This window comes from Orbicella faveolata, unplaced genomic scaffold (assembly GCF_042242905.1).
Source record: "Orbicella faveolata isolate gen_17 unplaced genomic scaffold, um_ofav_v1 contig_46, whole genome shotgun sequence".
NCBI classification, from domain to species: Eukaryota; Metazoa; Cnidaria; class Anthozoa; order Scleractinia; family Merulinidae; genus Orbicella; species Orbicella faveolata.
The window spans coordinates 6,753,445-6,781,387 of record NW_028301576.1 but is presented as its reverse complement, the minus strand read 5'-3'; the positions used below and the strand labels follow the sequence as shown (position 1 = coordinate 6,781,387).

General features: G+C 38.5%; 2 protein-coding genes across 2 annotated transcripts; one reads left to right on the top strand and one right to left on the bottom strand.

The window, feature by feature from the left end:
* Positions 1–1,006: 1,006 nt before the first annotated feature.
* LOC110068592 (mucosa-associated lymphoid tissue lymphoma translocation protein 1-like) lies at positions 1,007–17,950 on the top strand. Its single transcript, XM_089278805.1, has 15 exons — positions 1,007–1,372; positions 2,370–2,480; positions 4,107–4,202; positions 5,188–5,283; positions 5,904–5,933; positions 8,107–8,193; positions 8,938–9,065; positions 9,695–9,764; positions 10,425–10,617; positions 11,054–11,128; positions 12,083–12,204; positions 13,343–13,495; positions 14,235–14,392; positions 15,206–15,307; positions 15,761–17,950. Exons 1-15 carry the CDS (start codon positions 1,054–1,056, stop codon positions 15,926–15,928), a joined length of 1,908 nt encoding a protein of 635 aa, XP_089134931.1. The 5' UTR covers positions 1,007–1,053; the 3' UTR covers positions 15,929–17,950.
* Positions 17,951–18,752: 802 nt separating this feature from the next.
* LOC110068593 (serine protease 23-like) lies at positions 18,753–26,241 on the bottom strand. The gene is made up of 5 exons (XM_020775989.2): positions 25,937–26,241; positions 23,116–23,319; positions 21,668–21,811; positions 20,270–20,682; positions 18,753–19,094 (listed from the first exon to the last, which is right to left on the bottom strand). The coding sequence occupies exons 1-5, from the start codon at positions 26,032–26,034 to the stop codon at positions 18,811–18,813; spliced, it is 1,143 nt and encodes a 380-aa protein (XP_020631648.2). The 5' UTR covers positions 26,035–26,241; the 3' UTR covers positions 18,753–18,810.
* Positions 26,242–27,943: the final 1,702 nt, after the last annotated feature.

The window sequence follows — 27,943 nt, the reverse complement described above, 5'->3', positions numbered from 1 at the left end:
GCTTCCACTAACTAACCAGAGTTAGAGCAAGAGCGAAAGCAACCTCTTAAGTAAAATGAGAGACTCTGGGAACGAGGTTGGAGCAAAAGCAAGATCAAGAGCAAAAGTTTGAAGAAGCTCAGTCACGGTATTTTGCATTATTTTGGTCACGAACAAATTTCCTTTCATCGCTGTTGACTCTCGGCTGACGCAGTTTCCGAGGTGTTGGCCCACGCATCGGTGGGATAGGATTCTTTACCTTAAAACCGTAATTTTATCATATTTAGATGGGAAATTCGCTTCAGTTCTAGAGTTTAACTCATTGACGCCTGTGCCGACCATAGCCGGCAGTGACAAGCGTCGGCCTTTGTTCTACTTCTGACGTCATCACCTTTGATCAAAATTGATATCAGTTATACTCTAGTTTTGCAGCAGGAAGAGATCTTTCAAATGATACCCAGATCAGAGTATTTCCCGAAGCAAGCCCAGTAGAAGGAAAAAACAAAACTGCAGCAAAAAGACAAGAAAAGGAGAAAAAGGAAAAGAGAAAAACTAAAATGAAAAAAAACAAAAAACAAAAAAAACGAAAATCCTAAAGAGGTAGGTCACTTTCTCAAAGTTTTAATTTTTGCGCATGCCCGAGCAAAAATGTCATAAAGCGCGATGGGAGGGGCTAGGAGGCTAGGGGGGCCCGGGCCTCCACCCCCCCCCTTTTATTTTGGGGAAAAAGGAGAAAATTGCCGTAGGAAGAAAAGCCGGCATGCATTTAGAGCAAGCAAAACAAATCGCTTCCCCGCTCCCCCCTTAGCTCAAGGTCTGAATCCGCCACTGGCTAGTGGGAAGAAAGGCACATGCTGTCGTGTTGCAAATTAACAAATTGACGTCAGTTTGTTATGTGTCTGTCCTTTTATTAATGATAAATTGCGTCATAACATTGTCAAAGTGGCTGTGGAACCACGAGCCGCAATTTTTGACAAGATTGGAGCTTTCGCGGGAGATGACGCGATAAGCACCAAAAGAAACCCCTGTGCCCTCCCCCTAGAAACAACACATGACAGCGTGACAGACGAAAACATGGCGACGAATAAGACAAATGTTGTTCCTACTCTGATGAGCGGTTTAAGCATGGATGTACTCGAAAAGCTTGGTATGAAACTTAATCCGAGACATCCCCTGAAAGACTTCAGATATCTCGCTGGAAAAATGAACTACACCTACGAAAGTGTGAGAAATTTCGAGAGACAGAAAAATCCGACAGCTTTCTTGTTGTCGGAATGGTGGATGTCGAATGCTGAGAAAGGGGAGCAAAAGACAGTGACAGATTTAATTAAATATCTCCAGGAGATGAAAAGAGATGATGCTGTTGAACTTCTCAGACCAGTTGAATTTACAGGTAAATCCTATGGTACATCGTCAATAACTTTGTAAACCTAATTTGATAGTGTGCTCGATTTCTAGTCTGTGTTAGTCTGCATGTAAGGGCATGTTTCTTTGTTGAAACAATGTGTGATCGATTTGGCTATTCATCGAAGGACATTTTTGCTTTGTTGATATTAAATAATTTTCTCCGATTGTCTATATTCATAACCTGGGCTACTTTAAAAAGTGAAAACGTTAAAGAAAATATTTGATTTTCATGCCTTCGACCAAAATGTTCTGAATTTTGTTCACCAACAAGTTTTTTCCACTCTAGTGTGGAATATGTCGCTTTTGCGGACTGGACGAACAACTTGATTCGGATTCGTTGATTATAACTTTTCAGCTATTGGTATCTATGATCTCTTGGCTTCATCTTGAGGATGTATTTTTCAAGAAGGCGGTTGCAGGAAAATGAAAGATTTGGTGGAGCTATTAAATTGTCATCAGTGACGTACATAACTGCTTGAAAATAAAAGTTGATTTGGCACCGGAATCAAAGCTGATCAAAGGCTGCAAGTGCAAGGAGATAGAGAAATTGTAACAAGAACAGGTCTAGAATAGACCACAGATCATTTGTAGAACTAAATGTCTGTGCTGAAAACCTATTAGGTTTTATAATTACAGTTAATTAACTGTCTGAACAACTAATTTCATACCTTGCCCAAGTTAACTTATCTATGCAACAGTGGTTTGGATGAATTTCAATATTGTGGAGTTGTCTTTCAGATGCATACCATGCTAAGAACCAATCAGACTGCAGGATTTTTCAACCGTGCCCTCTTGGAAAAAAAAATAATAACAAATAACTTGTTGAAGGGGGAGGGGAGGGAGGTTGTTCTTAGCGGGGAGTGCCTATTAGATGGAATGCACCAATTCAAATCATTATGGCAATAGGACTTGTGGAAACTGCGGTTAAAGCTTCATGATCTACCTAGTATTGAGCTGAAGGTTTTCTTTGTTGTCTTCAATAGAAATGCCACTACATCCACCAAGAGAAGATGTCCATCAAACACACAGATCTCATGACAGGCCTTTACATGTACCTCCTGTGGGGAACTTATTTGGTGCATACTCCACAGGAGGTTTGTTGCTTAGTAATTTCTTTCGGTTGAATTCTTAACAATAGTGGTTTTCAACTGAGTGTTGTAAAACCCAAACCAAAGTAATCACTCTAGAAAATCTCCAAGGATGCCGACAATACAATGAACCAATCAAACTCAAAGTAATTTAACATCTAACTGAGACAAAGTGCAGGAAAATGAGTGCGAGTGAATTACGATTGGTTTTGGTTTTTTCTTCTGATTGGATGAAAAAGTGGCACAAGTTTTTAAGCCAATCGTGTAGCCTAGTTGATGCAAAACTGATTACCTTTCGATATTCAAATGAAGACCACTCTATAATTTACATTAAATACTTAATTGATAATTATTTACATATATCTTATTAGACAATTTTAGTATGTTGTACCCCTGTATATTTTTACGACAACTGCAGTATTCTGACAAGCTTATAGTTCTAGTAACTTATAAAAAAACCCTAAAGGCAGTTATGGACAGTTACTTGTAATACAGTTGGACTTGGCTGATTCAGACTCAGTTATTTCGAATTCCCTGTCATTTCAAACTCAATTTAACCATTTCCCTTGGGTTTTCCCTCAGTCATTTACTAATGGCTATTTTGAACTCCCACTATTTCGAACAATTTATTGTTTCCCCTGTGAGCTCAAACTATTGGAGTTCACTTGTATGCAAGTATAAGTCTGTTAAGACAGGGTGGGAATTATTATCAAATGTGTGACAGCTGTGGATATGAATTGTTGCGACCTTGTACTGTAACATAATGCATGAGTGATTTCACTTCTGCCAGTCTGTTACAGGTATTCCTTTCTGCATTTTGTACCCTTCCACTGAAAAACTCTACTTCTTCATGGGCGCAATGACCTCATGGTTAGTGTGCTTGACTCCGGATTGAGCGGTCCTGGTTTGAGCCTTGGCAGGGGACATTGTGTTGTGTTCTTGGGCAAGACATTTGCTATCACAGTGCCTCTCCCCACCCAGGTGTACAAATGGGCACCAGCTAATTTAATTGCTGTGGGTAACACTGTGATGGACTAGCATCCCATCCAGGGAAGACTAGAAATATTCCTAGTCAGGGCTGTCATTAAGGTTTGAGTCACCTGTAGCCTTGTTCTCCACACCCGTAGCAAACTTGTCACTTTGTGGTTGAATTCTTTCAACAACAGGCAATTTCACCCGTATCATCAAAGGAAAATCAAGCATACTCAGCGGTAACAGGTGTTAGGGGTTACAGCTACAGAAACCCAGGATAAGCTCCTGCCTGATGGGCCACTTGGCTCATATGCAGGCCTTTTCAAGTCTGGAGCTACCTGATTGTACATTTATTACTTAATAAGAATAATGTGAGGAATTATTTAAAAGTTTAGTTTAGTTTGGGGTAGTGTCACATTATACATGCCAACTTTGATTACTGGGTTGAACATTTCAGTCTCTAACAAAGTCTCCAATTTTAAAAGGGACGTTCAAGTACTTTTGATTCATGGTTAGGCCATCTTCAAAAATCTCAGTACTCCCAGGAAAAAAATCCCACACCGCTGACTGGGAAAAAGTTGGTAGATGTTCCATGATTTCTTTAGATTTCTTGAGAAATTTGTTTGCCACATGTATGTTTGTGTGACTTTGCTTTGTTAGATTTGAAAGAAACTCGTCCACCTCAAGAAAATGAGTACCTCTATAATAACAACTTGGTACCTGACAGGGAAATATATTTTGAAGGACCAGATGGAAGTAAGTAAAAGAAACGTTCTTTCAAAGTACAGCTGGGCTGCTACAGGTAGCTTGGTTAAAACCTCTAAAAATTACTGCCAATTGGTTACTAATCTTGCAGTGTTTTGAAATAGCTTCTGACTGGAAATAATCATTTGTCAAGCTGACGTTTTAATTCAGACTCACAGGACTACTGACGCTAATTTCACTTGCCCACCGGGCCACTTATCTTCTATTTTTATTTGTCCAAGAGCAAAATTTACTTGCCCCAGGTAATCGGACCTGGGTTCTTTCCTACCCTGCAGGGGTTTCATTGGAAGCTGGCAGCCTGCAAAAATCGCCGACTACCTTGTCTGAATTTACCCCTTACCGCCCTACTTTGTCTGTATTTTCACTCAAATTATTTAAAAAATTCATCAGTTTGCCACCTACTTTAGTTAGCTCTGACGGCCATTTCGAAACTTATTGAAAACCCTGTACCCTGCATGACATAGTGTACGCGCAAAATAATTGTGAGAGATGTAAATATTTGACTTGCTAGGGAGGTGACAGGAAAAAATGTAATGGATTCCAAAAAGGATTTGAAAAAAGATGACAAGAACTCAAAACATTTAACTTTTAAAAACATATGTTTACCCCTTTTTATTTTGAAATGGAAGTGACAAGCCTAGTATTCAACATGTGATCATAAGTTTCTGGTTGTATGCAACAGCACCTGTAAACTAGCTGGTACGTCCTGTAGACTCTGTTTATGGTGTCTATGGGATGCACTGTTTACCATGATAGATAAGTGTGCGACCCAGTAAAATAGACCATAACTATGTCTTTGCAAAAGTTGTGATGCTTTTATTATTTAATTTATTTAATAATTTATAAACACCAATGAGGACCAGCCCTGCTAAGATCTTTATCCACATACACTTGAGTCCTAACTTGGGCAAAAGAATTTGGATTTAGTAGGTATTGTTCTTTAGAGATAACAAGTCATGTGTACTGACCTTTTTAGGGCCTCGTCCTTACCAAGAAATTGTAGCATTTAATGCCCAGCACACCATGTTGTCTGATTATGGCTCACCATTGGCTTTAGAACCAAGGCCACAAGGTACTTAATATCGTTCCAAACTATATACTTGCATAATTTTGAGAATAGATTTCTGGGTTATCTTTTACTGCAGCTACATTTAATCTTTATACTTAAATAAATGCTGTTCTGGGAGAAATGTAAGCTCTAGACCTCTTGATGTTAGTTAATCTATTTTAGCGGTGGCTAAAAACTCTTTTGACTTAAACTGGACAGTATGTCTTCATCATGTCACTTTCCCCGCAAGGGAAAGAGGGCCTTGCATTCTTGCTCACCAAGCATCTTGGTTGTCAGCACATGTAAGCATCTAGCCAGCCTTTGTATCTAAACTCCCCCTTTTCCTCTCCACAGTTTGTCTCCAAGTTTCCCTAGGCCTTACATTTACATCTTACTGCTAGATTTCAATCTTCCTTCCTTTAATGTGAACTACTGATTCAGAAATCTTTATTGATCACATAGTCAATTATCTCTTGAAGCCAGAAGGAGACTCATTAAGGCTCATTAAGAACACTATTCCAGCTGCACTGTTCATTCAGTTTGGTTAAACTGCAAAGCATTTCTACTCAATGTTAATGTTCTTAACATGACTGTCAATGTATAAGTTTTAAAAGCTGACTCATTCTCTGTTTTGTTTGATGCAGTTCGGCATCCTGCAATGGATCAGCAAAATGGTAAGTAAAACGTTGCAGCTATTAATAACAGATACTGCATCAGATAAGAGAAGTTGAGAGAAAGAAGGAATAATTACTAAGACATCATTGTGCATAGTATATGTACAATAAGCAGAGTAGATATTGACTGCCAGAAAAAAATATATAATGTGACATTAATTTGTTAACTAAAGCTGGTTTTCACCAACTCATGAGCATAGGCATAAGGTGAAATACACACAGTTAGTACAATACTGATAATTAGCACCTTTCAGTGTTCTCACCAGGCCGCAGCCTTGTGGGATTTCTGCAAGGAAAACTGAGATGGCGCATTAAAAGCCAAGAAGATGCACCCGTATGTTAGGGCAAGTTACAAGTTAAACAGACTTAAGAAAGTCTACAGTGGGTAACGCGAAAACACTGACCCCCGGGCCGCGGACCCCACTACCCACTACAGACCAGGTCCACGGACTATCTATGGACCTGTCCACAGACTACCCCTACGGATCCCTTCTATGGACCACCCCCCAAAATAGAATAAAAATAAGGAATAAATATTCAGTTATGGATTGTCTAATAGATTGTGTCAGCGAAATTTCGAGTATTACACAGTGCAAATGTAATTAACACCCCCCTCTGCTAAAAAAAAAAGTCTAAAAGCTTTTTTCGGCGTAAAGAGATGCCAATGGCAAAAAGAAGGTAAAATTGTTACCTTCCATTCGTGGCTCAATGTGGCCATGGAAGATGTATTTTTAGGTCGTTCAAGCTTGTTTGTATCTGTAATTATGAAGCCTGGAACAAGCTCATGAATCTGCAAGTGAATGGGCTGAACAAAATGGTGGACGGGAAAGAGCACAAATTTCGAGGCTTCCCAGAGGCTTGCTGGAGGCTTTCACGGTCTTTCATATCCAGTATGGCCACAGCAAAGGAAATGGCAATGTGTAATGATATAGCTTGAACCCGCACCCGAGCCCAAACCCAAGAATGTTACATTTGCAAAATGTAACGTTCGAACTTTCGCAGACACGATCTATTAGACAATCCATAACTGAAATATTTATTTCTTATTTTTATTCTATTTTGGGGCTTGGTCCGTAGAGGGGGTCTTTAGGGGTAGCCCTTGGACTGGTCCATAGATAGTCTGCGGACTCAGTCCGTAGTGGGGGTCCGCGGACCGGGGGTCAGTGTTTTTGGGTTACCCGTCTACAGTTAAAGTCATTTTAATGGTCAACCTAACACCCCAGTATTTTGCTTGTTCAAATTATAAAAAAAGATGATATCAAAAGATTTAAAGTCTTTAATTTTATTGCCTTTACTTTCGTTGGTCTCACATACATGGCAAAGATTGGTGTATGTTACTGAATGGTAAACACCTCATCTGCTGTATTGCATTCGGAGGGTACCTCATGTAACAGACCATTTGGAGTGCGGGCTCAGGTTATTTGTACTGCATGGTTTTTGCTGACAAAAAAAACAGCTGATTCACCATGGTACAGCAAAAAATTAGATTCTTTCTTTCGCCCTAAAGTCCCTAGACTTGAAGCAAGAATAGAAGATAATGGTGGAGATGGCAATGAAGATGATAATGTAGTTAATGTTGCCCAACATACTGCAGACTGTGAAAGGGGTTTTAGCCTTCAAAACAACCTTAAAAACTGTCATAGAAATAATAGGCTACAAGCAGAGAAGTTGGACACCCTAGTGGTGATTTCAGCTGAAGGACCACCATTGGAAGATTTCCCTTTTGAGGTTGCCTTGATGAAATGGAAGGCAGAGAAATCATGAAGAATTTTTTCCACACCAATAATGGACCAAAAGTAACTTTGTTCCCCTAATGTTCTTACAGGGCGCCCCTAGTTTTCAGCAGAGGGAGCCCTGGAGCTCCCTAAGGCAAAATCCTGGTGAGAACATTGACCTTTTGTTTGGGAAATTTCCAACAAAAGGTGCTAACTATCAGCATCTATTCTTACTGCATTCGCATATGTCGGCTCAAGCGTATATACTATGCTTATACACTAGTGTAAACCAGCCCTTTAGTGTTAACTCTTTGTCTTCATGAGTACAGTAAATTGAAGCATCCTTATTTTACGTATATATTGATCTACAAAGTTAATTATTATAAGCAATATAGTAAAAACAATACAATGGTATATTTATACATTATGTTGTAATTGTACATTGATTCTGTTGACAGGCTCAGACCATGGCGAGGCAAATGTTGTGCTTCAGCCTACTGAACACAGACAACCCAGTGTTATTCCAGATAGCCCAGCACGACCAGGTGAATATTAAAATAATGCATAAAGCTTGATAGAGCCGTTTTCAATGGAGTGTCACAAGTAATCGGGCAATTACTTTGGTTTTGGTTTTGGTTTTATTATGGTTTAAGATTGGCTGAGTAGTCTAATTGGTAAGTAATTGGTTTAGTTTTGGTTTCACGACACTCAATTGAAAACTGCTCTATTAGTTTATTGCTTTATGAATTTGTAGAATTGACTTGTAGCTGTTATTGCATGAGCAGTGATAAACTTTATAAGCTTGTCTTGCAGTACTAAAACCAGTGACCTTCACAATCATGGTGTGAGTACTCTGTCAACAGCTCCATTTAAGGTGGCCAAACACAGTTTTTGGGCGCACTTATGTGATTCAGCGTACGCGTAAGGATTACAAAAAAATGAACGTGGCATTCATACAGCAATCATTTTACTTGGTCAATGCCCATGCTATTTTTCTTCCTAATTGAACAGAGTGTATTGATGGTTTTGGTCATTTATTAGAAAGGTATGCTAGAAAAGGTAACGATGCAAAGAACAGAGCCATTCCTAGATTTTTCTTTGTTACTGAATGAACTCAGTTAGATACTCCTAGTCACTTCATGCTACAGAAACTGGGATAAACTCCAGCCTGATGGACCACTTGGCTCATATGCAGACTTTTCCTTTACCTTAAATTTACTTTTGCTTTTTGTTGGGTAAAGGTCTCATAAATTCATGTTTCAATCACTTATTGTGATTTTATTTTATAGTTGTGTCAGACAAGGTTGCTCTTGTCATTGGAAATCAGCAATACGAATGTGACAAATTAAAAGGGCTGTTTTATTCTGAAAAAGACGCATATGATGTGGCTCAAGCTCTTTATACACTTGGATTTAAGGTGAGGACTAAAAGTATTATATGTTGTTGGGAGTTCTTTTAAGACAAAGGAGAAATGTGGGTAGAAAAATGTCAATAGTACAGCACTGTACAAATACCATACTTGTCACCATCAATTTTATTCTGCCATCATGTTCATTTTTAAAAAGTTTAAAAATTGTGGCTTTGGTTTGCATTTAAGACATGTATGTTATAGAATAGGGCCTTACTGCCTGCATTGATTGTAGTTGTGTCAAACAAGATTGAACTGATGCAGGATTAACATCAACTTCATATATACTGATTTCTTTTTTAACTAATAATTTGTCAATTAATTGTATGCCCAACTACATAGAGAAAATGCTTTTATTACAAGATCAATAGAACATTTTTAGACACTTATGACGTGATGATGTCTAAACTCATACTGTAGCTTTATGTTTTGCACACGACAAAGTTGCATTGTATCACTAAATAGGTCACAAGCTCAAACTAGTGTACCAAAAATTTACAATAACAAACACCCATTCGGTGCAATTTAAGGGTTACAGATGTCATTGTCTGAGAATATGACTGTGCATCTATTTAGTCAATAACTGAAGAAAGTTTCAACGTGGAATTAATGGTTTGCTGTTTGTTTTTTCTTCTAAGGTTGTGGCATTGGTAAACCTAACCCTGAGTGAGATGAGGATTGCAGTTCTTTCATTTTGTAGATTGTTAGGTGAGATGAATTAAATGCCTTTCCAGGCCAGAATTTACAAAGGGTGGATAAATCTCCTCCAACAGATAAATTGCTATCCTTTCCAGTTTCTTTGTTGCAATATACTGTACATTGTACATACACTGTATGAAAATTACCAGTATGCCCTGACTTTTGAATATTGACTTTTAATTGGATTGTGTCGTGTAAAAATACTTAATAGTCAACCAGCAATTTTTTTAGTTTTGAACTAAAACATGCTGAAACATGCCATATTTGAATTTTGGAGTCAAACAATCAATTTTCGACTTCCGCTCCATTACCTACTCATCCTTGCAACAGTTGCGACTTAGTGATCAGTAATATTGTCGTGGTTAAAACTCAGGGCAGATGACATAGATCGATATACAACGAGTTATTTAGGACCTTGGCTTAAAGTGAATAACAAACAAGTACAGAAAATTGAGGTTGGTTTACATGTAACAGAGCTTTGACCACATGAATGAAAGAATCTGTGTACAATCAAAAAAATCATTATTAAAGTAAATGGATCAAAGAACCTTTGATGTTTGGTACTTGATTTAAGTCTTTAATAAATGATTGGAAACACTTGTGGGTTGTTCTGAAGGGACTTGAGGTAGTTGCACTCAAATACTGAGTTGGAAGATTTTGTATATTTAGGTAAAGGTGTTTATGGAGTCCTCTACTATGCTGGCCATGGATACGAGGATGGTGGGGAAAACTTTCTTCTTCCTGTTGATGCAAATCTGAAGTATGAGAGACAAGACAGTCTACGTGCTCAAGAAATTCTTGAAACCATGCAAGCTTGTGACACCATGCTAAACTTGCTGATCATTGATTCCTGTCGTATTAGGTAAGAGTTGAATAATTAGTAACTTGTTACACATGAAGTGATTCTGTTGAAACATTTGATGTTGCCTTGATTGTTATTTGTGTTTGTGTCTTCTTCATTCTCACATAGAAAATACCAGTTCTTTCCCTAGGATTATGCTTATTATAGTCCTTCTTTGTCTTGTGCCTTGTTGTTTGCACTGGTGATTCAAAACACCAGCTAAAGATGTTTTTCTATAAGTTTCTGTGACCTTGTTATTATGTTGCTGATGTTATACACAGCATCAGTTGAATTAAAATTCTAATTCAGTTAGTAATTAAAATTCATCCATGTCATCCCTGTAAACAGATTGCCATTTCTGTGACCTTGTTATTATGTTACTGATGTTATAAACACAGCATCAGTTCAATTAAAATTCTAATTCCGTTATTAATTAAAATTCATCCATGTCAAATAGATTGCCGAACAAAAGTGGCACTGTACATTATTGTAAAAGAGGACCAAAAGGAAACAACATATTTGCATACTCTTGGTGAGTATACACTCACTGAGTCATATCCTTTTTACAAAGAGTTTGAAAGAGTGAAAATAAGCCACAAGAACTGACATTTCAGCATCCTCATGATGCCTGTTGTCAAGGTGATCAATTAAGAAAATATTCTGCGTGTCCTGTTCATGAAGAGAAGGACCTTTGCAAATATCCTGTTATAAGTTGTACATGGTTTCTGGAAATCAATTAGCATAATGTTATGAATATCATGATGCCAAGAGAACGTTTTTCACCAATCATGATATTTTGAAACTTACTTTACAGTTTTTGTTCATGAGTCTTCCAATTGCCCCACCAACTTTAAGGGGTTTTCCTTAAAAAACCATGGGTATCGCAAAATTTTCATCTAATCCACAGTTCTTGCAGTAGTGTTTTGTTAGAGGTTATGTGCGTCTCTCACTCTTGATTTTTACTTCATTTTGTTTTATTATCAAGGCTTAAGAAAGTCTCAAGGTCCTGATTTGTTTTTGACATCTTAATTAGAGTCTGAACATCTCGCAGTCGCATTTGAAATGTTTTGAAGTCTTTGTCTCTCAAATGTCTCAGGCTTGCAAAGAAAAACACCAGAGCTAGGGCCAGACATGTGAATTACAGACAATGGGCATGCTCTTTTATCACAAAAAAAGAAATCATTAATCAAAAACAAGAGAAACATAACATGCAATATGGTGTAGCTTAATATACTCCTTAGCAAATAATCTCTCTTTTGATTTGAAAGTTCTTTGAAATCTTAGTTAAAGCTCTCAGCATTTAATTTCACTAAAAAATAGCAAAACAGTCTTAAACCAGAAGGTAATAAGGATACAAAAACTGCAAACTAGTCAGGGATTGTTGGGTGTAATTTATCAAAAACCAAGCTCTCAGAACTGAAATTAGACCAACTATATGAGAGGTAGTTATGGAAATTGATCAGTTGAGCTTGAAACTTTGTTGCAGCTGCTCTCAGCAGGAGGCTTATGAAGAACCAGAACAACCCAATGGTCTTTACGCTCTTCATCTCTTGAAACACATTGGAAGAAATGAACGAATTGAGCTCATCCTCATGGATGTTGCTCGGGGTAAGTAATATTCTCACTGTGTTGTGTTCTTGGGGTATATAGGGACAAACCTAACATCTGACATGGAGCTGTTTACAATAGAGGGCTTGAAAAAAGTGTGCCTGGTTGTCCGAGGCAAGTAGATTTTCCTGCTGGACGAGTAACTTTTCATTCTCACTTGCCCAATGGGCAAATGCCCAGGCAAGTCTTCAACCACCTAAATAAACAAAAAGTAAACTAAGACTTGCGCAGGGCATGCAAAATTTGAGAGCTGCTTGCCAGAACGGCAAGCTGGAATTCAAGTTTTGTTGAGTCCTGGGATATCAAAAATATTCTGACTGCCAGGCTTGAGACTAACTGAACACAAAGACATGTTGAAGTTAACATTCACGTTGCTAAACATCATCAACTTACAAACTGCAGGATTGACTAGAACCATCTTAACCAAACTGTACATAGTAATTTGTCAACAACTGATTCAGTGAAGGTAATGCATGTGTTGAATTAGAGGAAACACACCTCAACAGATCCCAGTACCTTGAAAACAATTTATTCATCACTGAAACAAAACCAATAAAGACTATAAACAGAACACCTTCAAAAGCGAAATCTAATAGGAAATCAAGCAATTTCAGTTTTAAGTGGACAAGAATACCAGAATAGTGACAGTCCTTTTTGCATTTTCTAAAAGTTAAAGATAAATTGTTTGCCTGAAATAACACCAAAAGCAATTTTCCCTTGGAAGTCAAAGAAATAAATTTCAAAGTTCAGAAAATTTGCAAACATTGGTAAAATCTCACCATCAGTGTCCTTTAACCAGTACTTTCAGGTGTTCCATATGAACTTCAGCATTCGTTTTCGATAAAATGATGTCTTTGAGAAGATATTTAAAACAGTCATACAGAAGTTTTCAATACAATGCAAATAATCTCGGTAGCAATTTTTTGTCTACTTGTTATTCAAACTTCTGGTGGACTCCCTCTTAATTTGGCCAACAGTAGATGGGTGAAAACCTATGGGAACTGTCAAATCACTGTTGACAAACTTTACACAAATCTTACCAGCTGGAGACTTTTTAGAATGCTGTAGTACAAAAAAGTTACATCAATAAAGATGGAAAATACTGATTCATGAAGGTAGTTTTATTACTGTTCAACAGATGTCAGTAATGCCAATAGAAACAGAAATCTTATCCAAAGACCTTGCCATGAGAGCGACTCGGTTGTGGATTGTCGACTGACAGATCCCATTGAACCAACTGCTCTTACAGATGAGTTTGTGGAGCGAATGAAACTCTGGACTCAGGCTCATTGTAAGTAAAATCAATTGCAGAGACCATGCAAAAGTAGATGCAGCCTAGTAAGCCAAGTTTAGGCATTAAGGTGATCTAAAATTTCTCAGGCTTCATCTAGTTTTTATTATTATTATTATTATCATTATCGTTATCGTTATCGTTATCGTTATCGTTATATCGTTATCGTTATCATTATTATTATTTGCAATAACACAAGGGAAACGATACTTACAATACAATTACGAACAGTGCACTATACACTATACAACACTATATTCACTTACATTATATTGCTCTAATTATTTACACTGTTTAGATTACAATAATTACACGACTTACAGTACACTACTTTAAAGCAACTTTGCGACCGACGAGGTTGTCATTAATTACCTTTAGTTGCCAGAAAGGGGCACTAGAAATTCTAAGGAAAGCACTTATTGGATTAATTGTTTAGAGAATTTAAACAAAATAGACCCTGAACTTATATTTTGAACCATGTTAGTTAAACAGGAGTTACGAGAGAACAAAAGAGAAAAAAAGCCAGAGGTTTGAGAGGATGGAGTGAAATAAAGCCTGTGATCTTTTACTGAACGAGAGCTCATCATTTTATTTGCTCAATCTCCCAAGCCCTCTGCCCATTTTTAGTCACCCTTCTCTAGGCCTCTCTCTTGGTAACAGAGCGGCTCAATGGTCCACAGCATGCTATTTCAGTTTGGGGTCTTAACATTGAATTCCTTTCTTTTACAATTATTTTTAGGTCTTCCAGATTCAATTCCTTCAATCAATAAAGATGGAGTGATCATTTCATTTGAGTGCAGGCCTGTGTTTTCTAACGTAATGGACCTGAAGATAGCCGCTCTAAATGCAAACCCCGTTCCACTACACCAAGTTGTCATGGAATTAGAAGTACCTCATGTAAGTTGTTATTTAACTGTGTTTTAAAGGAGCTCAGTCACGTTATTTTGAGTTATTTTGGCCGCATACAAAATTACCTTTAAATGGTAGGAAACCTGAAAATAACAGTTTAATAAGATAGAAAAACACCAAAGAGATAATGATAAACCATAAGGAACAAGGATGGCTAAGGATGGAGAAGATAAACACGGATTACAAACTACGAATTTGAAAAATTGAGGCTAAACTTTTCAATATGCGCAAAGCGTGACTGAGCTCCTTTAAGGCAAGGGTTTCATTAAGGGCCGGGCACCGGGCAAATTGACCGACTGTGCAGAAGTGCAGACAATGTTTCCCTCCTGGTTTGACCATGTAGAGGTTTTTTCTAGAAAGAAGTTCAGTTCAAAAAGTTTTGCACGCCTTTGAAAACCAGTTACCCTCCTGCTGAGAATGTTAATGAACCCCCTGTTTTAAGGCGTTAATAATTTATTTTCCATTTATCAGTTGTTGCTCCAATCACGGTATCAAAAAACTGCCCAGTCATTGGTGAACACGTTATAATTTCATGACACAATAGGTTACCATAACAACAGTATGACCTATTAAAAACACCCTTAATTCTAGCTTAAACCGGCTAATAACTCAAAACCTAGCCTAGTGAACTCCATATGATTTTGATTTGCAGGGTAAGACGCAACCTATTGTAAAGTTTAAACAATTGCTTAGATGGGGTTGAGAACCATCTTAAATTTTTGACTGCAAGGTGGCTCCCTCTCCAGTTCACAGCAAGCACTGTCTTACCCACTGGGATAACATCTTTTTTTTTTTTTGCAGCCTGTTAAAGCCAAAGTTCGTCTTCTTTCCGGTGAAGAACTTCTCGAAAATGGAGGCATGTTACAACAAGTGGTGCAGCTATCCCATCTACAAAAGTTATTGGTATGTTTCATATTCAAGTTTTTTGTTTCTACAGTGAGTTCCTCTTAATAGGCATCTTTGTCATGCTGATGCATGGAATAGATTCCCTTTTAACCTACTCTTCTGTACGCACAGAAAACATGCCCTTTTAACGATGTTTCAACTCAGTGGTCCATTAGTCCATCTTGGCTTTTTTTCCCGAATTTCACATTATGAAGTAATTGGGGTTGTTTCTACACCTCCCTGGATGAGATGTTACTTCGTCGTAGGGTTATCCCCCCAGCACAAACTTCACTGGTACCCATCTATGCACGCGGGCGGAGAGAGACGCTGAGAGAGTAAAATGTCTTGCGTAAGAGCACAACTCAAGGCGCGGAACCCGACTTAGGACTCGAAACCAAACCCAAAATGAATAAACAAAGGAGACCTTTGTTCGTATTAAAAACATCTCGTCCCTTTTCTCTTAACCCACAGGATCCACTTGTGGTAACATTCAAAATCTATTACCTCATGGGCAATGACAGTATAGATTGGCAGGCCCCAGTCCGTCTCGGCTGCCCTCTGGTGTCGTCCGTGTTCGTTCAGTGGGACTGGTGGATAACGTGTGGCAAATTACCAGGAGTGAAATGTACTCAGGTGTAAAGACAGTCGCTTCAAGATCACGTGCTGAGCTGTTGTATGGTAGATCAGAGTACACAAGTGTCCTTCTCGTGGAAGGGTATAGACAGTTACATAGCAGTCCTGGTGGGCGCTCGGCGAAAAACTGATGTGGGGACCTTAAACACAAAAAGAATCCTCTTTTTGCAAAGCGTGACGCAAAAAAATACTAAATCAGTGGCGGATCTGGGCCGGCAGGGCAAGGAAAACAAAACCGCCCCGTTAGCTCAAAGTCTGGATCCGCCACTGCTAAAAGTGCAATTTTAATGCCTTTAATTAATTCTTGGCACCTCCCCGCACTTTATCTTTGAGGCCCACTAGGGTCATTCCCTGATGGGAACATTTTGCGAAGCCTATGGATCTCAACATAGCAGTTCTGCTAAGGCCTGTAGAGGGGCTTCACGGCGATTCACATAAGATAGAGTCAAAATAAGCCAATCCGCGTCCCGTCAGTAACATGCACCGGTAAGGAAAGCATGCAAGACTGACTTGTTAGCTCCGCCATGTTGACTATGAGCATTTCACCACATTTTCAGTGGTGACAACTTACCTTTGTGCAACGAAACTTGCGTTGCCCTCAGACGTCTTCTCTACTAAGGACAGATCACATTATGCTAGTTACTTTTGGGAGACAGACTGCAAGCGGTATTCTGTCATCCCACTGAAATAATAGCGAGTGAATGCGAAATTCGCGCGCGCTGAGCGTGGAAGCCGCGAGAACCCTGGATCTGCCTTCTCGTGGTGTATTTAATTTTTATTTGAAAGTGTGGTCAAGGGAGCTACAAACTTCGCTGTGCATGTTTCTTAGCTTTTTGATTTTGTAACATCGCTATTGTTTTGGTAGTTTTTTTTTCTTGGAGACTGCCAAGAGGACGAATCGTGTTTTACCTAAGAACCATAATAGCACAGACTCTGAAGAGAACTCCTCAAGATCCCTCTTGCTTCTAATTTAGAATCTTCCAAATCTCCTGAATCTCCAATCCAGTTTTAAACAGCAGATGAAATTTTCGTTAAATGATTGAAAGATTTTGGGGCAAAAATCCGTGATGTTTACGCTGCTCTAGGATTTTGGTACTCACCGTGCGCAAAGACCTCAGTCAAGTATTTTGTCCGTACCTTGGAGAAAGGCAGTGATTACAATTTCCTAATGGAAAACTTTCAGGCTATCTTACTCTGCCAGGAATTCAGGGAATCATAAGGTTTCTCATCAATTTATCGTAGCACAGGATAGAGCTGTTTTCACTTGAGGGTCAAAATGAAAGTAATTCGCGTTCGCTTTGATGTCGCATTACCACGCTACTCGATTGGCTTAAAAAAATCGCGCCACTTTCTTATCGAATTACAAGTAAAACCAAAACCAGTTGCGACTCAATCGCACGTCTTCCCGCGCTTTGTGCTGGTGACGTATTTGCTTGGAGTGTTGATTGGTTTACTGGATTGTCCACGTCCATTGTGATTGGCCGGAGTGACTACTTTGGTTTTTATTTTACTTCTGGTGTTGATTGTCGTATTTCGGCTACTCGTAGTCTTCGCGCTTAGAGCTATATTTATTCATTAAAATCTCACCGTCATTGAGTTTTAATTCAATTTCAGTCCGCGTTGTGTGTGACTGGATATTTCTGAAATGACATATTTATAATATGACTATTTTATTATCGCTTTCTTCTAAAAGCGCTATTAATATTAACGCTTTCTTCCCTTTATGTGAGGGTTTTTGCAATATTAATGAAGATTTATAACTATTTTTAATTGCATTATGAAGCCTGGATGATTTAAGTATTACCTTTCAAAAAATTTAAATCTAACAAAAGATAAGTGTAAATAAAGAAATAACATATTTGGCTTTATTACCAATAGAGCGGATCTTTTGTGGAGAGGAGGTGAGCTGGCAAGGAAGGAAATATCTACCTACCCTCCCCACCCACCCCACAAACAAGATGTATGACAATGTAATTGTTCGACCTACTTCGTATTTTCATCTTGGAATTAAAGGAATGTGTAATATGATGATTTTGTCGTAGTATTTCTTAGCATATCTTTGGTAGCAGTTGCGTTATTTCGACACTGTCGGTAGCAATTCGGAATAATTTCTGCCACCACCACTCTTTCTCTGGACGAGATGCTAGTCAATCGCGGAGTTTTCCCTTAGAATTAAAGTCGCCGGTTCCCATTTATACACCTGGGGAGAGAGAGGCACTGTTGCCCGAAGAACACGACACATTGACCCTGGTCAGTGCGTCCGGAGTCCAGCGAGCGCACTAGACTACTGCGCCTCCCCTACACAGTAAGTTTTGTGCAGTAAGCATACAGCCGTTTCGAGAAAGGTTGTCCTGCAAGGCAACAATGCCGAAAGGTATTGTGGGCAGACATGGTTTACTGTTGTTTGATCGAAGTTTACGTGTCCCGGCGCGAAGGAAGGAGAAACATCAGATACAAGAATTCACTATTTTTCCTTCTATCATGCTGAAACACCGTGATCTTCTACCAACTGTTGTGTGTTTGCTTGCTTGCGTGGTTCTTTTTAGCTTTGTTTTATTTGTTTGTTATTGTTGTTTGCTGTGAGATAGGGCGGAGGGCTTAAGCCTCGTGTGGAGAGAATCACGAGAGGGGGACTGGGTGCCAGGTTCAGGCAGACCGTTTGGGTGCAAAGCGTGATCCATGATTTATCGATTACTGCGATTGACAACCTTGCATCGGCCAGCCATAACCAGGCGATCCCAGCCGACAAATAAAATTAATCTGCTGCTAAATTTTTGAACATAAGGAATTTACTACCAAAACTATCCTAGTAATATATAAATCACGCAGCTTGTGTATTTCCATGAGCTTTAATTTTGAATTGCTGTTAATTGTGACAGAGATCGAGTTCATTCGCTTGTCCATTCATTAACCTGGGACAACCGAGTCCCCGTTAAATGAACAGCCACGTTAAGTCGTAGTTTTTTGGAGCCTCTTCTTAGAGTTCCCTCGCGTGATAAGACGCCGACAACAACAGTTCGAGTGGATCCGCTGCTGGTGTCCTTCAGTAACACACCGGACCCTGAACTTCCTCGGGCCGCATCACAGTCATTCCAAATGAGACCGCTGGTCACTTTGAGCGCGCGACATTTTGACATCCAAAGACTGCTAGGAGCTTTGTCACTTGGAAATCCTGTGTAGTAAAGCAAAATCAAATAAAATATACTTTGACCAATTACAACTCGCCGCCTGGCCAAACACTGGAAAACGAGACAAGTCGAGCAGATAATGCTTTCCGTGTTTCTATCGAGTTTTAGTGTAAATCTATTAGCGTTCTATCGCGAATGCCGTTCTCTGATTGGTTACGCTACCACTATCTATTCTGTCGTATCAAGAAATGGCCCATTGTAGTGAGTCAAATTCGTCCAAACAAAAGCCTTTTGTTGTTTGTTGCGCTTAGGCAATTGTGCCGAGATTCCTCGAAGATGGATTTCAAATCGTCGCAAAATTGTCGGCGTGTCAAATTAGCGGCATTCGGGGAAAGGGGTTTGGAAAGTTGCACATTAAGGTGCTGTTAACACAGGGGTACCCAGGGGAGAAAATGCGCTTCAGTATGCTTAATTGGTTTCTCAGTCAATATGTTTTATGCATCAGCGAACCGTCTGATATGAAAACGCGAACTCTGATTGGTTCCCTAGCGGCACGAATTTTGTAATACGAACCGTTTAGATGGCCGCTCACGAATTAATTTGGCCAATTGCTTTTTCTCAGCTCACTGCACAGAATAGACAGTTTTTTGTTAAGTAGAAATCTTTTTACTTTCGTGTTTGGATCGAGGACAATTTCAGTGCGGCGAAATGAGAAATGTACATGTAAATAAATACTTCCGTTTTGTGCGCGCGCTTACCTAGAATGGGTCGCAAAGACGTATCAATTTATCAGCAGATTAAAGAGAGCCATTATAATAAATACTTTATTGAATTACCTTGTTCGGTCTGTATTTAAGAATATTGGTTTCGTTCTTTTTTTCTTCAGGTTTATGAGGGTCTCCCAGGGGTTTTGGGGAACAAGGGAACATTGGCAAAATATCGAAGGGAACAAGGGAACATTAGCCATTTTTTGGGAACAGGGGAACAAAATTCGAAAAATTACAAAGGGGAACAAATAACGAAAATGTGTGGGAACATGGGAACATAGGGCAATTTTGGAAGAGAACGAGGGAACAAAGACCCCCCCCTGAGAAACCCTCGTTTATGGAACTAGCCTGTGACTCGACCAATTCAATAAATAAATAAATAAATAAACTCTACCAATATTTCTCCAATACGGACCTCACTCTACTTTGATAGCATTCATATCATCGCTTACCCGTGATGGAAATCATAGAACCTATAGGCAAAGACATTGATGATATATGAACAAACGATCGTCGATTTGGAAGACCACGTAACTTCAACACTGCGTAATCGTCATCTTTGCTGATTTTCCATCGCAGTGGAACGTAAGCTTTGCTCACACCATACCACTGTAGTCGGCCATTTCGCTCCAGGAAGCCAGCTTGAAGCGTAGCAACGTTCACGTCGTCGATGCAATGCGCGCTTGTAAGCACGTGACGTTGACCAATCAAAATGCCGGAACACGACCAGGAACAGAATCCTTTGCAGGATACCTTACATGCGGCGGAGTGCGGTGACTTCTGGGCTTTGCTCGAGGACGGAAGGTTTTTTCGTTCATCTTCTCCCACGATCACTCGCTTGGCCCTTACACGTTGATTTGTGTCCCTGATAATTTCAACAGAGATTAAATCTCACGTTAACGACAAATGTTATTTCTCGTCGGTACAAGTTATAGTTATCACTAAATTAATAATCGAACTGATAAACTCGATCGAATTGACAATCAACTTTACGAGTATAAGGTATTTATCGCCTTTAAAAAATTATGAAAGTGTCAGTTAATGTATTGTTTCAGAATTGGTACTTCTTAGGGGTGAAAAAATTTCAAGCCACGCCTACAAGACAAGATTTTGGTACTTATTGGTCCAGGGGAAAAAATGATTCTCGGATGAATGACTGGATACGGAATCGTATAATCTTTATATTGTTTTATTCGATCTATAAGGAAGATACATAAGATACATAATTCTTAAGAAACCTAATAGCGAGCGATTCATGAAATTGCATGGAAAATATAATTATCAAAATTCAACGGGTTACATAAACAAACGGTCACTTACTTCTGTGGCGATATCCAGTCAAACTTAATTCGGTAACAGGTCAGCGAAACGGGTCAGCAGATCGAGCAGTAAAATACTACAGGTTAGCGATGTTCAACGTAAGGTACAAAACGCTTTATGACCATTGTCTCTGATTTCGTGGTTTTGAAAACGTGTCATTCTAACTCAAAGATCAACTTACTTAGCGATTACGCCATCGGCTGTCAATCACGCGACTAATCAAATAATCAAATGTCAATAAACGAAGTTAATATTAATCAACGAAACACTTATCATGGGTTTTTTTAAAAATTTCCGAGGAGCAACCCTGTCCTTTTTATATGGGAGTCCCCCCGGAACAAAGTGGTGCAAATATATTTAGCTCATCACTCAACGTACACATGTAAATTCATAGCAAATGAAGATAACCGGTTTCGACACTACATTCTTCAGGTATATATAAGATCAGCAGAGATTTTTCTTCGTAAACTGCCTGGAAGTATTTCTGAAAACCCTCAGTAACATAAAAAAGGTTTCCCTCGTAACTCTACCCGTGTTGTTTTGTGGCGTTTTTGTTCCTTGTTTGCTTGGATGTGTGATACTCATCTGCGTGCAAATCCTTCTTGTCCTCAGCTGGTCCTCTTGCTCTTTTTAAAGTTACGGTTCTTTTTCCTTCATTCCAAATCGTCTCGTAGCTGAGACAAAAAAAAATGGCACGATTAATAATGTTATTTCTAGGAGAGGTTTTTACAAACATCCTCTCTCCTCCGCAGATTTTCGAAACGTTCGTTATAGAAAGCCGCTTTGCGGGGTGAGTGCGGGCGCAAAGTAGGCTGGGTCCCCGCGCCTGCACTCCTACCATTCAGCGGATTCTTTCCACCCGAAAAGCCCCTTTGAGCCTCTGCAGAGGAGAGAGACAAACATCCACCAAAGTTACAGAATGAGTCAGTGTCAGGTGATGTGAAGGAGAAGGCAACTCCGAAATGGGCTATTGCGTTCACCGTCCGCCACAAAGACATACCTCAAGTCGACCTTTTGTTTAATCCTTCGCTCATTGCGAAATCAAAAGACCAGGGACGTATTAGTGGAAAGGACTTATAAAATGTCTACCTGTCACATTGCAGGGGGGTTTACGCAGGTACGACGGCGACGCCGCGGACAACGCCGATTGTACTTACGAATTTCACGTTTATCTGGCTCTGTTCAGTGTGTCTACGGGTGTCAGAACTATCAAGAACTTGACATGTGCAGACAGTACTCAGTTCTAAACAGAAACATTAGCATTTCACCGTCGTGGTTCAAGTTTTCCAGAGGACGCAGACTTTGGTCATTTTACGATCTCGTTTGCAGACGACGGCAACAAAATCAACCAAGATTTAAAGCGCACGTGCGTAGCCATTCATTTTTCTTCTTATTAACCTTTTGCAGCCGTCGGCGGTAACGGCGTGGTTTACGTAAGCTCCCTCGTGGACCCGCAAAGACCCCGGAAACTAAGCTAATAAATTTCTCATTAAAACCTGAAAGCTTTTAAAATTTGAATAAATTTTCGTCTCTAATCTTCTTTTATATCTCCTGAACATTCTGGAAGCTATTTAACTCTTCTACTTCAAGTCATCACCAGTATACAGACGTCCTGTTAAGACAATTTAATTCGTGGGTGTAATGCTGGAAAGATGTCTTAAAACATTTGATGTCTTAAACATTTGACTAACGACTCTTTCCGTCATCATTTAGGTTCTGAGTTTTAGTTAACAACTTTCATTAATGAAGCGATGCCAGTTCGTAAAACCGCCTACTTGTCACACGTAATGGACACGAAAATTGTCGTTAAAATTTTGGCGGCGAAAATCAGTGATGAAAACTTTCAACTTTTTAAGACAAGAGAGGATCAAGAATATTGCTCAAGACCAGTCCCAGAAAAAACTCTTACGAAAAGTAATAGAATTAGTAAGGGTAATCAATAATGAAAGAGTAGTTTTAACCAATTAATGCATGTTACCTCAATTCCAAGTCTTCTGTAGTCAAGTTGAAAGAAATGGCCAAAAACTCCCATGAGATATTGGAACGATGTCGCAGTTGTATTGTGATCGTGTCGTCATTCGCCGATCTTCGTGACACTTTACCTTCCAGAAAACGATTATCATTGTTGTAATTAGCGTCTGATTCTTCGTTGACTGATTCAAGTTCGGATTGTGACGTCAGCCTGCAACATACAGTAAAAGAAATGTATCTTTTAAGTATTTTAGAAAACTAGCGAAATTAATGACGAATTAACAACGTTTTGGTGTCCTCGTGACAGCATTGTCAAGTTCGAAATGTTAAAGGAGCTCAGTCGCGCCGATATTTTGCGTTATTTGAGCCACGTACAAAATTACCTTTAAATGTTAGGAAAGCTGAAAATAACAGTTTAATAAGATAGAAAAACACCAAAGACATAATGATAAGCCATAAAGGAGCAAGGATGGCTAAGGATGGAGAAGCTTAACACGGATTACAAACGACGAATTTGAAAAATTGAGGCTAAACTTTTCAATATGCGCAAACCGTGACTGAGCTCCTTTAAGTGCGATGATATAATCTTATTCACAAATATTATTGTACCTTACATTTTGAGCTGTCACGAGTGCGGAGAAACGTTGTTCGTTATTTATTTCACAAGTTTTCATCCTAAAATGTTTATCTATAACTTCTCTTATTAGAATTTTAAGTATCTATTTTTGAAACTCTCTGCGTTCTTAAAGGAACTCAGTCACGGTTTGCACATTTGCAAAAGTTTAGCCTAAATTTTTCAAATTCGTCGTTTGCAATCCGTGTCAATCTTTGCCATCCTTTACCATCCTTGTTCCTTTATGGTTTATTATTATCTCTTTGATGTTTTCCTATCTTAGTGAGCTATTATTTTCAAGTTTCCTTCCATTTAAAGGAGATTTTGTACGTGGCCAAAAAAAAAAAGACAAAACACAGTGACTGAGCTCCTTAAAGTAGGTCGCAAGCTTTTTACGGTTTTCCGGCGTTGGCACTTCAACCCGGTGTCCGTCCATACCTCATGGAGTTACTTGTTAGGGTTAACAGAGATATGCACATATCAAGAATAATGCTTCAAAGACAAGGTTGCCTTTTTCACAGATTAAATGCACTGTTTAAAACTCGACGCTTCACCAGCATCCTGCTGACTTACTAAAAATTTTGGCATAGTTAAAAAGTCGAATGTTTCAAAACGAGTAAATGCAGACTTGTGGACGCACGTGCGGCCGTGCATACGTGCGGAGCGTTTAGAACGCGAAAAAACCCGTTTATAGGAGAAATATGAAAATATGTTTACACTGCGAAAATGTTCCATATATCCTTGCTCATGCTTCTACTTAATCGTGAATCAAATCCCTTAAAATAAGGAGAACTGAGAAACAGATTGACTGCGAGTCACTGTAAAGGGAAAGAACATGTGTCTTGCTCAAGAACACAGCACCAGGACCTAGGCCCCTGTCGTCGCGGTGTTCAACTTGTTCTACAACTTTCTTTTTACGCCAGATGATGTTAGGGCTTATGTATTTTTAAAAGTTACAATCGAGCATATTCCGCCAACTAAAAATGAATCTGCGTAAATTTATCTTTGATTCAAGGCTTCAACTATAACAAACGAAAGAGGCACTTCGTCTTTTCACCGATATCTAAATCCTATATGGCTTGACTATGCGATAAGGCATTTTATAGACCTTTCAAATTAGTGATTCGCGTCACTTCTGAAGAGAATCTTAGCTCGGCGTCAATTGAATTTTAATGTTAATAAACAAAAACAAAAAGATTGAATTCACTCACGTACGAGGAAAAAGTTAAGTCTGGCAACATGGAAGATAAATCACTCTTTTTTAATTCAATTTAGAAAAGATAAAATACGAAAATAGCATTCTTGTTAATGTGGTAGCCTTTACTTAAGTAAATGTTTATTTTGAAACGGGATGTTAAACAGACATTTATACTTGACGTTATAATATTCTACTAACACATGTTCCTGTAAGAATTTTCTAGTTTGTTCTGTGTAAAAACAGCAACCCACGACTGATCATTTGAAAGGTTAGTTAGGTCGCAAAGTTATATTGGTCTATTGCGATAAAAAAAGTAGTTTTTAGTGTGCTTGAGATATTTTTTAAAAACTAATCCTAGTTTTAACGAGAGCTGTATTACTCAGTACCGTTTATTGTTACTATAGCAACGTGTTACGAACATCGATCTTGGTCAAATTTATCATTCCGAGTAGTTTTCATGCTAAGTAAGTGCGTTTTTTTAAGTAAAGTCATATTCCAACTGAAAAATATCGCTTGACACAGAAAGAGGACATTTAAATGTTTCAAGCTAGTTAAATTTCCCGTGTTCCATATCTATTGACCCTAATGCTTAACTTTGTCGTTAGAAAGAAAAACTGATTTTTCATAGACACGGTTGATTTTCGAGGTCACATAATAAAATTATCCATGATGTTGAAATCGCTCTTAACTTTCTTCAAAAAAATAAATATATATACTTATATTATGCTATCGTGTAACTTCATGTTAAAACCTTCACTCTACTCGCAGACTATCGTAAAGAATAAAAATGTAATATATATCAGTCTTTAAGCCACTGGGTTCCAGTGTTAATCGGGTTTCCTACTGCTGAAACAAACGATTTCTCAATTTATTAAGGACGATAGAAAGTCTGTACTATTGAAGGTTGGCTTGTACATCAACGTATGTAATTACCCTCAACACAGTCTCAAATGCTCAGCTTAAAACTCAGTCAGACTTGTGAAACAACCTCTACTCGTAAAGGTGGATGATAGTTACCTCACAGCTTGAAACATCAAGAGCATTAAGAGAATTGCTTTCATCTTCAGGGGTACAAGAAGTGAACAGGTTTTTACCGCTCCAGTCCGGCCGAACATTCTGTACTTTGCCTCGCCCGGCAGTCAAATTTAATACGACGAGGTGTGTAGCAAGAACAAAAGAGATCACTGTTTCCTTCCCTATCCGGCTGCAATTTTAGATATCGATTTATGGAGAGCTTTTTTAGGGACCATGAAGAAGGGAAACCAGTCAGTACATATTTATCGGTTTAGTGCGAAAAATGTTAAATTTCTTTTCTGTTTTATAATTTCTGAAGCGCGTATCACCTGCGTAGGTTATTTAGGGAAGTCGCCGGAAAGATTATTGATAAAGAGTTCATTTGCCTCCATTCAAAAGCAATTTGGTTTTTGTTAAGAAATTGTTAATGAGTTTTAAATGAAAGAATAAAATGAATAATAGCATTTACCCTCCAATTCTTGCTCCTTGGAGCAAAAACACGGATAGTAGAACATTTGTTTTTACGTAAACGGACAAATCAAAAGTTTGTCTCAGATGTTAGAGCTTCCTTGTTTATCGAAGAATTAGAAAAACAATTTATAGGCAAGAAGTTTTGAAACAGTTGTTTTAATTTGCGAATAAATATACGACATAGTTTTATTGCATAGAGAACAAACTTTAACAAGAAAGCTTGCCTTATCTTGACAGTTCAAGAAAACACGACCCAAAATTATGGAGAACATCACTTAAAAGTAGAACTTAATGAAATATTCATATTTGAGCGCTAAAATCGTGCAAAAAACATTATTGTTTTATTTATGGAAAGATGAAAGCAAATTTTAGAGAGAGAACTAACCAAAACAGACAAGTCGAAAATCGCGTTGTAGGTTACAAATTGTTGTTGTACATTCTCATTTCATCATAAATAATTCGTTGATCTTTGTATATTCTATATATATGGCATCTTAGCTACAAGTTTTGGTCTTTCGCAGTTTAATATTTCCGGCACCTTCGTAAAGCGTTGTTTTTGTCCAAAGCAAAATTATTTGAGTGAAGAAAAACCGGCTTATCCTATGTTCTACTATCTCCGTTTCGCATTTCTTTTCTTCGTTTGTGTGACAATCGGCGAAGGTGACTGTACACAGTGACTACGTAGCTAAATGTCTAGACAAAACCTATATTACTAAAGTTTCGAACGATCTTGAACTAACAATGAATAATTCAGTAAACGGACGTTGCAAAACTACCGATCTTCCTGGCAACATTTTCAACAAGACAAAACATTTTTATAAAAACTCCCAGAATAGTTTCTCCGTATGAATAAAGTGGATTCTGCAAACGTGTTAATTTACTTAGAAACATTTTCACCTCTTGGAAACCATTTTTATTAATTACGGTTTATGAAGTAACTTTTAGGAACACGTGTCGAAAAATAAGGAAGGATTTAATTTACGTTCTGTTATTTAACCTGGCAAAATTTACAAGATTGCAAATGAGCATATTTACTGGACACTTTCTTACCTTTTTGGGAAAGCTAACTGGATGAAAAATATTTAGCTAGTTGCATGATAAACAAGAACATATTTTGCTGTACAGATGGATTTAGCTTAAAGCACAGTAATTCAGTCAATAATAACAATGTAATTTATAATGATTTTATCGAGTCGACAAGTTTTTAGTGAATGTGTCTTAATTGATGAATACTGCAAAATTAACGTTGAGTCAGTTGTGTGCATGCTAAATTAATATTAGCTAGCACAAACGTGCTGTACGGCATTTTGCTGACCAGCTCACGTCAGAAAGTGGTCCAGCGATACATACCGCCAATGCAAACTAACCCTTTTCTTCAAAACTCCAAGGAAGTATGATAATGCTGAAAATTACTTCTTCAGATCGGTCTTAGCAAAATACCAGTTCCCAGCAACTATCAGTATTTTTTAACTGATCTGATGATTAAAATTTTGAAACAAAAGCCCATACAACAGTTAATGCTCTTGGTGTCAATGAACA